The 10,761-nt window shown below is 50.3% G+C and overlaps 1 protein-coding gene across 1 annotated transcript; it reads right to left on the reverse strand.

Annotated features, from left to right (window-relative positions):
* Nucleotides 1–249: 249 nt before the first annotated feature.
* LOC121502824 (uncharacterized) lies at nucleotides 250–4,097 on the reverse strand. Its single transcript, XM_070283922.1, has 3 exons — nucleotides 3,594–4,097; nucleotides 2,368–3,108; nucleotides 250–753 (listed from the first exon to the last, which is right to left on the reverse strand). The coding sequence occupies exons 1-3, from the start codon at nucleotides 4,095–4,097 to the stop codon at nucleotides 250–252; spliced, it is 1,749 nt and encodes a 582-aa protein (XP_070140023.1).
* Nucleotides 4,098–10,761: the final 6,664 nt, after the last annotated feature.

Here is a 10,761-nt window from a genome sequence, read left to right on the forward strand (position 1 = left end):
AACGCTAAGCATAGAAAAAGAGGCCAGAGAAGCTGGCTGCAGTGAGCGGCTAAAATCGGCAGCAGCCGACAATGGTGTTCGGAATGCACCCGAGGCCCGCTCTCCTGAGTGTGCAGGCGGTGTGAGCGCATTAAAGGGGCGAGAGGAAAAAAGCTCCGCCAGCTCAGCGCGCAGCGGCGCACAATGGGCCGCTGACCTAAACATCCCGCCCCACTTGCAATCACTCGGGTTGCAAAGGAACCGTCCTCATCATGGCTGGTGACAAGCTCCGGACACGATCCATCCAAAGGTTGTGCTCTGGGTCACCGGCAATCCGTCGTCGATCTTTCGAAAGCCCGGTCTTATCACCCGCGGGTACATGTCGGCGCCCAGGATCACGGAAATTGACGCTGGGAGATAGAACCGCTCATCGGCCAGCGTGATGTCCCGGAAGTGGGCACGCACCGCATCGCTGAGCTCCCGAACTGGGGTGCGGATGCGCACGCGAGGCTCTATCTTAAAGACAACGTCGAGCCGGACGGCGCTGTCGATCTTGGAGCCGACGGTGGCAGAACAAATCTGTTCACCCCCCACGTTGGTAGTCGGCGGGCGAAACGCTGCAGCTAGCGACGCGTCGATGCAGCTTATGGGTGTGCACGGATCGATGAGTGCGGCCGTGTCGAAGCTCTGAGTCCGCACCAACGCAGTCGGCAGTATGTTCACGCTGTGCCGCTGCAGAAGCGACGACAGCGACGGAGCAGCGACCGCGGTCGGCTGAGTACCCGGACGAGCGGCGGAAAAATGCCCAGGGGTGTCGGGCTAGGCGCGTGGAGCTGTTGACGAGGGCTGTGGAGCGGCTGACGAAGGCCTGGGCGTGGCAACGGTATCCCTTGACCGGCGGTTTGGCGGGCGAGACTGACGTGACGACATCGGCGATTCGGAGAGATGTAAGAGCGTGTGGTGGTCCTGGCCGCACGTTTTGCAACGATCACCCCGAGGACATGACCCGTCGGAGTGCACGTGGGCCAAGCATCTGGGGCAGTACCGGATGGCCAGGACGGCCCGAAGCCTCTTCTCGGCACGCAAGCGGCGGAATTGACGGCATTTCCGTAGCGGATGGATCCCTCTGCAGACTCGGCATCGGTAGGATCGCGTACCTCGAGAACATCTGCTTTCGGTGGTACGTGGGCTTGGCGACATCGTGCGTCACTTGACGTGGAATATAACACATGAAAAAAGAAGAATTAATCAGTACTGGTAAGGACTACGAATTGGAGCTACGAATTGGAACAAGACATTGAAACTACGGATCGGATTGGTGGATTAATGGAGTGGGGGGGCGGTTGGTTATTGCGGGCAGGCGACCTCCTCCATCGGAAGCAGGACGACCTTCGCAATGGGACGCTTGATGAGTCCTCGCGCGGTGCGGATGTCGACCACACGGACATGGCCATCGACTCCTGGAAACACCGCGTCAACTCTGCCTAATCGCCACTCATTGGACGGAAGGTTATCTTCCTTGACGACTACCATATCCCCGGCACGGAGATTTCTTGTGGGAGCTCGCCACTTGTTCCGCTTATGGAGTTCCTTGAGGTAATCCTCCTTCCATCGCAGACGAAAGTGTTGATGGAGAGCCTTCAGATGTTGCCAGCGATTTATAATATATTTGGTGACCCCCTTGATCTCGGGTTCAACCACGGCGAGGAGAGGGCTTCCAACCAGAAAGTGCCCAGGCGTAAGCGCCAACAAGTCGGCGGGGTCTTCGGACATTGGAGCGAGCGGACGCGAATTCAGGCACGCTTCGATTCTAGCCAGAAGTGTGGCAAGCTCTTCAAACGTGTATTTTCGCGTGGCCGTTGACTTGTAAAACAAGGTTTTGAAGCTCTTCACGCCTAATTCCCACAAGCCTCCCATGTGGGGTGCTCCCGGAGGAATGAACTGCCAGAGCAGCTGCTGGTGACTGTAGGCCCCCGTCACAGCCTCTTTGAGAGCGTGGAGAAAGTCTCGGGAGAGTTGGGCAGCCGCCCCCACGAAAGTCTTCCCGTTATCCGACTGCACTTGACGGGGTCATCCTCTTCGAGACACGAAACGGGCGAAAGCGGCGAGAAACTTTTCCGTATTAAGGTCGGACGTAGGCTCTAAGTGGATGGCCTTAGTCGAGAAGCAAACGAACACCAACACATACCCCTTGGTGATAAGACAGGCTCGTCCAGTATAATTTTTGATGTCGAAGGGACCGGCGTAGTCCATGCCGGTATATGTGAAAGGACGCGAGAAGGAAGTCCGTTCCTTTGGCAAGTCTCCCATGAGTTGCGTTTGCAACTTCCTTTTGTGGATGACACATACCTTGCACGAATATATGACAGATTTAACCAAATTCCTCACCCTCGGGATCCAGAACTTGGAACGGATCAGTCGGATCATTAGCTGATTGCCGCCGTGCAGCGTTATCCGATGCGTAAAATGGACGATGAGTCGAGACAGATGGCAGTCGTATGGGAGGATGATGGGATGTCGTTCATCGTATTGGAGAAGCTCGGAAGTTGTAACCCGGCCGCATGCTCTCATGAGCCCATTCGAATCAAGGAACGGGTTCAAATTTTGAACCAGACTGGAAGTTGGAAGTGGTCGTTTTTGGCTTAAGCAGCCCCTCTCCAGGATGAAGTGCCTGCGTTTCGTCACGGAAATAAGAAGTAACTCAGCTGACACGATTTCAGAAGCTGTTAAATGATCCTCTACCGACGACAGGAGCTTCCGCGAGCGCTGGATGAAGCGATGGACGTAGGCGATAACTCGCAACGCCTTATCGAGTGTGGAAAAACGTTCAAGAATGTCTTCAGGAGGAACCTTCGTAACATGGACTTTGACTGCTCCCTTCTCGAGGTCAGTTATAGGGGAGACATCGCCTTGCATGGGCCACTCGCTTCGGGGCCTTCGCAACCAGGCCGGCCCATGCCACCACATTTGGCTGTCCGCCAGGTCTTGGAGCGCTACTCCCCAGCTGGCGAGATCTGCCGGGTTGTGCTCGGAGCGAACATGTGCCCACTTCTCCACTTCGGTAAATTGGGTGATCTTGGTCACCCGATTTGCCACGAACGTCGTCCAGTGACACGCCGGCTTATGCAACTAGGCGAGAACAATTGTAGAGTCTGTCCAACAGTGCAAGGCGGACGCAGGCCCGGGCATCTTCGGAAGGATGGCGGCAGCCATCTCGGACAAGAGCAAGGCTCCGCACAATTCGAGCCGCGGAAGCGACAACGTTTTTACTGGGGCCACACGCGTCCTTGCCGTCAGTAAGGTCACCTCTACCGTGGACCCAACCTCCACCCGGACGTAAATGGCGGCACCGTACGCCTTCTGGGATGCGTCGCAGAATCCATGATGATCGATGTTCAAATGCGGTCGGAACGTGACCCATCGGGGAATACGAATATTGTCAAGTGCGGAGTAATTTTCCAGGAAGTCAATCCATCTTTGATAAAAATCTTGAGGAAGAGTATCGTCCCACCCTAGATCCTGGAGCCAAATGTCCTGCATGAACATCTTTGCCCGGACAACGAAGGGGCTAGCCAGCCTGCCGGATCAAAAAGTTTGGCAATTTGAGATAGGACCTGACGCTTGGTGAACGACGATTCCGAGACCAATTTTGGCGGAATGAAGAAAAACTCGTCAGACGTCGCTTTCCACCGCACGCCGAGCGTTTTAGCCGTGCTCTCAGAGTCGAGTGCCAGAAAATCGGAGTGAAGGAGATGGTCACTCGGGATGTTGGCCAAAATCGCCTTACTATTGGAGGTCCACTTTCTGAGTGGGAGTCCCGCCGAACTCAGGGCACCCTGGAGCTCGCGGATAGCCACCTGCGCCTCAGTTCTGGAGTCGGCCCCCGCGAGGATATCGTCGACGTACATAAACTGTCGAATGATCCGACTGGCCCGCGGATACCTCGACTCTTCGTCGTCGGCGAGCTGTTGCAGGACTCGGATCGCTAAGAAAGGGGCACAGTTGACTCCGAAGGTGACCGTTTTCAATTCGTAGTCACGGATTTCCCCATCGGGATTGCGAAACAGAATGCGCTGGAACGGTGTATGGTTGGGGTCTACCCAAATCTGTCGATACATCTTCTCGATGTCGGCATTGAAAACGAACCTAAAGTCACTTTAGGTGAGGTCGGACTGTAAGACCGGGCCCGCGTAGAGAATGTCGTTAAGGCTTGTCCCGTTTGCGGACGGGCTAGAGGCGTTGGAAACCACCCGCACCTTAGTGGTTGTGCTTTTGGACTTGAAAACTGCATGATGCGGAAGGTAATAAGTAGCGGAACGGCTCTTCGGAGAAACTTCGGCCATGTGGCCTAAGTCGAGGTAATCTTGGATTACCGGGTCGTATCGGGCCTTGAGGGGAGGATCCCTTTTTAGGCGCTGTTCGTTACGCAGAAACTGAGCCAGAGCGAAGGATCTTGAAGATGAGAGCTCGGAACCACCATGCTCAGGGTCGCGCAAGGGGAGCGTCACAACGTACTTGCCACAACTGTCCCTGCGTGGAGTTCGGACAAAATTGCGATCACAGACAGAATCAGACTCGGAGACGATCTGTGAGGGCACTTCCTCTACTTCCCAAAATTTGCTGAGGAGCTGGTCCAGCGAGTCGTCGGAGCCGCAGGTGACTCGTGTAGAGAAGGCGGACACATTTCGGGAGGCATTCGGAAATATGGGACCTGTCAACACCCATCCAAAAATGGTTTCCTGGCCAAAAAGAGAACCACAAATATTCGCCTTGGAGTTGCCTAAGAGGACTGACGGAAGAATGTCGGCTCCTATCAAGACATCGATTTGGGAGCTCTCAAAGAACTTGGGGTCCGCAAGAGGTATGTCAAGAAGCCCCTTCAGAAAGTCTGGTGGGACGGGGTACGAAGGCAGACTCCCGGCCAACTGCGGAAGGACGTACGCTGCCGTTTCCAACTGCAGTCCGGGTCTGGAAGGCGCTCGAATGGAGAAATGACAGAATTTCGTAGACTGAGCGGCAATGGTTTGGTTAAGGCCGGAGACTTGGGCTTGAATGGTCTTGAACGGCAGTTTTACGAGGTTGAATAGCCTCTCAGTAATAAATGTCGCCTCGGAACCAGAGTCAATCAAGGCACGCGCTTGGAAAGTGCACCCCAGATGGCAAATATCGACGAGAGCGGTGCCCAACAGGACGGCTTTTGAGCCGGAAGCGAAGCACACTTGTACGTCAGAGTGATCTTCTGAAGCGCTCGCGTTTCTTGGGGAATCCGCGGGCCGCGGCCTCGCTGGCGCAGACGGAGTCGGAGCGGTCGCGAATGGATTACCACGATGCAGGAGGGTGTGGTGACGGCTGTGACATGTGAAACAGCTATGGGCACTCGTACAGTCCCGCTGCTGGTGCCCTCGTGCGAAACAATTTAGGCAAAGCTGCTTCCTCCTGATGTAGTCGGAGCGACCATTCACATCCATTTCCAGGAAGCGCGGACATACACGAATAGGGTGGTTTTCCCTGGAGCAAAGATCGCACCCTCTTGGGGCTGGAGTCACTCGGGCCTCATACGAGTTGAGCCGGCGCGCAGGGGCGCTTGCAGGGGTCGATCTGGGGGGAACTTGCCCCGAACTGCTAGGCCTGATATCGTCGATAGCCTCTAGAGTACTGTGACGCTCGGTCAAAAACGAGTTCAGCTCGTTCCAGGTCGGAATTTCGGCCTTGTTGTGGACGGATTGCTCCCACATGGACAGTGTGGTTTTGGGGAGTTTTATGGAAACCATGTATACAAGGAGACAATCCCAGGTTTCGACTTGGATGGAGGACATCGATAAGGCGGTTAGGCAACTCTGGATGGTGCCTTGCAGCTCCATCAGAGCGGCTCCTGACTCTTGGGGGACTGCCGGAAGGTTGAATAGGATTTTCAACTGGCTGTTGACGAGCAACCGCCGATTTTCGAACCGTTCGGTGAGGCTCTGCCATGCGGAGATGAACCCTTCGTTTGTGAGAGGAGCCTTTGACACAATGGCATGTGCATCGCCACTTGTCTTTGACAACAGGTGGAACAGCTTTTCCACCGGTGTGAGACGCGAATTCTGGATATAGATCGCAGTAAAAAGGTCTCGGAACGTTGGCCACCGAATATAGTCCCCAGTGAAGACTTCGGTGTCCACTGGTGGCAGACGACAACCCGTAGAAGGGGGTGGTTGACTGCTGGCGGAAGCCTGTGCGGATTGGAAGGCGGTCCGGTCAATTACGTCTTGCAGCTGAACCACACACTTCGAAAACACCGAATAGCAGTAACTATACTTCGATTCTAGCTCTGATGCAGTGGTCGTAGTGTCGTCGGATTCGGCAAGGAGGTCGGAGCAGCTTTCGTAGCTTTTCTCAACCTTTCCCACAGGGCCCGAATTTGGTCACGGTAGACTTGGCACATGCCAGGGGACAATCTGTCCGTGTCAGGGGCAGCCGGAGTGTGCAGGTTAGCCTCGAAATGGCTAACCCGGTCTGTTGTGGCAATAAATTTCTTGAGGGCAATATCTATCGCCTTTTGAGCCATCTTGGACACGGATCGCGTAATTTTTGGCGCTGGACCGGGGCAAAGATTCACAGAATTGTCGCTTTTTGCCCTTCGGATGGCAATGGCTGCCTTCGACCTTAGAGGAGTTGAGCGCGGAGACGGGCGCGGAGATGCGGATCGAGACCTCTCCAAACGGATTGACGGGAGCACACGTAGCTTCTTGTCGTCACCTGTGGGCATTCTCGGACTCACAGATGGTCACATTAATGCGCTCGCCCAAGAAATACACACGAATTGCGAAGGAAAGACGACCCAACTCTGGTTCGCGAAAAATCAGTGGACACAGCACCAGCGACAAAAAAAAATGTAAACGGCAAGCGAAGAGAAAACAAGAGCAAGTCCTCAGCGGAGAAGTTCGGCAACGCACCACAAATGATGGATGGGAAGCGATTGCAGCGATTGCTGCTGCTGGCCGAATTAGTGCTGAATGTCGGACCCGGACTCTGGACTTTAGGAACCAATTGTATATTTATGTATATATATTCCGTGGTTCGGACGTGGATCTTGTATGAATTGGAAAATTTCTTTATTAATTATATTCCGTAATAAAGAGAGGAAAAAATTAATTTTTAATGTTGGAAATAATTTAACGTGAAGTATTCAATTACTGACACGTAATTACATCGGCGCCGAAAAAGCTGAATTAAAAAAATCACCCTTGGCGTTGACTTGGAACAAAAAAATTATTAATTTTTAGTGTTGGAAATAATGGATAAGAAGTGGAATTATTGACACGTAATTACCACGGCACCGAAAAGGCTGACTTAAAAAAATAACCCTTGGCGCTGGCTTGGAACAAAAAATTAATTTTTAGTGTTGGAAACAATTAGCGTGAAGTATTTAATTAGTTGCACGTAACTACGACGGCGCCGAAAAGGCGGAATTTAATAAAAAAATACCCTTGGCGTTAACTTGGAAAACGCACTGTATTATGCCGTCGGCGCAGCAGTGCATAAGCTAGGCGCTTACGGGAGATAAAGGCACAGAAAACCGAAACAACAACAACACCAGCGCGGCTGATGCGGCGGTCAGCGCGGGAATCCGGCAAAACACCGTATAAGCGAATAGCTCAGGAGCGAGAACAAAGCGGAACACAAAAAACAACAACAAAACGTCTGCTGCGGCGGTTGTGCGGATTTGGAGAAATAAACACTTGCACTTGAATTTCTAATCTTGGTTATTTTCGTTTGTTGGTTTTATTGTAATTTAATTCCTGTATGGGCGGGCAGAAAATATAATGACATATGTATGGAGTTGGATACGCATGCAAAAATATATGTATGGTTGAGTTGTCTTTATTTGCACAGTGGAACACCGATAACGGGAACTGCAGCGGCGTACAAAAATATATATTTGAGGCAGAAAAATATTTATATATGGGCAAGCAGAACAGGTTTGTGTGGAGGCATGTGTTGGATGCTTCGCTTTGTTTTACAGTGGAAACACGATGAGTGGACTGTATTTTAGAATTTGGCATATAAAAAACTGTGCAGGCCGGTGAATTTGCGTGGAGAAAAAAAAACGAATGGCACACAAAAAAAAATATAAAGGAAAAAAACGGCAGGCAATATGGCGATCACACAAAACGGAGACGGATTGAAAAAAAATTGACGGGAGAAAAAATTCTGAATAAATGGAATTTTCCTCAGACTGCCGTTGTGTCGGAAAAAACTCGGATCTGGAGTTGACACAAAAAAAGGAAAAATTATCTTGCAGCAGTGTGAACGAAATTGAATGTTCGGACCACTGCTGAAGACCGGCAGAGAGAGGGAGATATAGGAGGCTCGTACTTATCTTGAGCAGAAGAAATCACCGGAACTGCTGGCTGTGTTGCGGAAGGATATCCGTATCCGGCTCGAAGGACCAATGTTTAGTAGTGGGGCGATCCTTCCACTGAAAATCCTTGAAAAGTAAATTCCACCGACGCAGAGACCAAAAAAAGGGCCCAGAAGAGAAGAAAAGTCGGGGGCGTCGTGGAGGCAATTAAATCGTTGACGATCAGCTTTCTTCGGCTGCATACATGTAACTAACGCTAAGCATAGAAAAAGAGGCCAGAGAAGCTGGCTGCAGTGAGCGGCTAAAATCGGCAGCAGCCGACAATGGTGTTCGGAATGCACCCGAGGCCCGCTCTCCTGAGTGTGCAGGCGGTGTGAGCGCATTAAAGGGGCGAGAGGGAAAAAACTCCGCCAGCTCAGCGCGCAGCGGCGCACAATGGGCCGCTGACCTAAACACTTTTGTTAAATTTCTTTTGCCTTTTGAATTTGGACTTATAATGAACGATTTTCCTACCGCGATTCGTTTCTTCGAAATGTTTATCATCCACTTGTTTTATTTGACCTGTCTTTTTGAACGGATTAGTGACTTTACTTTTTACAAGTGGGGCCTGCCTATACTTTGTATTAACCTCAAACTCTTTTCTTTTCTCGTTGAGTTTGTTAATTCGGTCAATTTTATTTTGTTGGGTATTAAAGTCGGGGCTTCCTGCATAGAGAATGATATCTGCTGGGGTTCTCTTGGTAGTATTATGTTTTGTTTTGTGATTATAAACATATAAAATGGATTCGTACTTCGTACACTTGTCCTCTATGTTCGTTTCACTACCAATGATCCTAAGTTTCTCATTAACAGTTTTGTGGAATCTTTCTATGTCAGACACTCCGTTTTTGCTTGTGGTTACAGAAATATTTACACCTTCAGATTTTAACCAATTCTGTAGTGCAATGCACATGAATGCTGAATCTTTGTCTGTCTTGATTTCTTGAGGTTTTCCCATATCATTGAATACCTTTATAATGGCCCTTTTTGCTTCAAGCCAGTCTCTACTTTTTACTTCGACGAGCGTCGCAAATTTCGAGTAGATATCTATGCAAGACAAGAAAATCTGATTACCCGTAAGATAAAAATCAATTACGTATTTTTCACGAGCGTTCAATATATCTGGTGTAGTTTCGAACAGCAAATTTCGGTTCGGTTTTGGCAACATTGCAGATCTCGCATTCGTTGATTATGTTTTGAATGAGCTTCTGACTGTCCGGATAATAATATTCTTCTTTAAACCAGTTGATAGTTTTTTCTATTCCGGGGTGTAGAAACTCCTTATGCTTCTTGAGGATCAAGTCCTTAAATTCAGCATAAGTTGAAACATCAATCAATTTCCTAGTACATCTCAACAATTTGGTTAAACTGTTGGGGCTTATAATTTCAGTATATGCCCTTTGAAATACTAAGAAATCCTCGTCTTTGGGGAATAAAATGGTTTCTTTGTGCACACATATTCTTTAATGAGGGATTTAGCTAATTCGTTAGTCATTTCTTTATATGTTATCTTGATTTTGAGTTTCTGAAAGAAATGAGTAACTTCTGCGTTATCATTATCACCTTTTTCTATCTCGATTTGTCGAGAGTAGAAATTCAATGGTCTCTCAGAGATGGATATGTAGTTCAAATTATCTTCTCCTGCACTATGGATAGTGACATCATTGCTGTTTGCAATTTCACGGAGCATTACTTCCTCAATTTTTGTTCTGGAGAGGGCGTCTGCTACATAGTTCTCTTTTTCAGGGAGATATTTTATTTTGTAATCAAATTCATTTAGTTTGATCTTTCATCTTTGGAGCTTTATATTTGGTTCTTTGATATTGTTGAGCCATACCAGCGGCTTGTGGTCACTCTGTATTTCAAATGGCCTGCCAAATAGGTATGACCTGTGTTTACGCCAGGAGGCCCCTGTTCCCCCTCTGCCCACCGAGCGTCTGAGCGTCCAAAAGCTCAAGCGCTCCCAGCGTAGCAACGCTCGCCCGCTCTCGCCCTCTTGCTCTCCCACGCTCGCTCTCCCGCAGCGCTAAGCGCTTTCGCACTCTCGAGCGCGGGCCTCGGGCTTCGTTGCCGAACACTCGGATCGGCCGCTGCCGCTCTCGCTTAGCGGAGTAAGCGGGCCGTTTGCTTAAGCTTAGAGTTAGTACCATGTATGCAGCGAAATAAAGCTGATCGACTACGCTGAGATTACCCACGACGCCCCCGCTGTTTTTTTTCTTCTCCACCGTACGCGCCGTGGGAAATTTCCATCAACTTCCATCCGCTACACCTCCACTTATCCAGAAGGAAGCGCCGCCCCCAACATTTTGGTCCATCAGAGCCGGATTTTTTGGATTCCGGATTATTTTCAATTCCGCCCCACCAGCAGTTATCGGCGTTTTTTTTCCAAAGATAAGTAC

This window comes from Drosophila kikkawai, chromosome 2R, assembly GCF_030179895.1.
Source record: "Drosophila kikkawai strain 14028-0561.14 chromosome 2R, DkikHiC1v2, whole genome shotgun sequence".
NCBI classification, from domain to species: Eukaryota; Metazoa; Arthropoda; class Insecta; order Diptera; family Drosophilidae; genus Drosophila; species Drosophila kikkawai.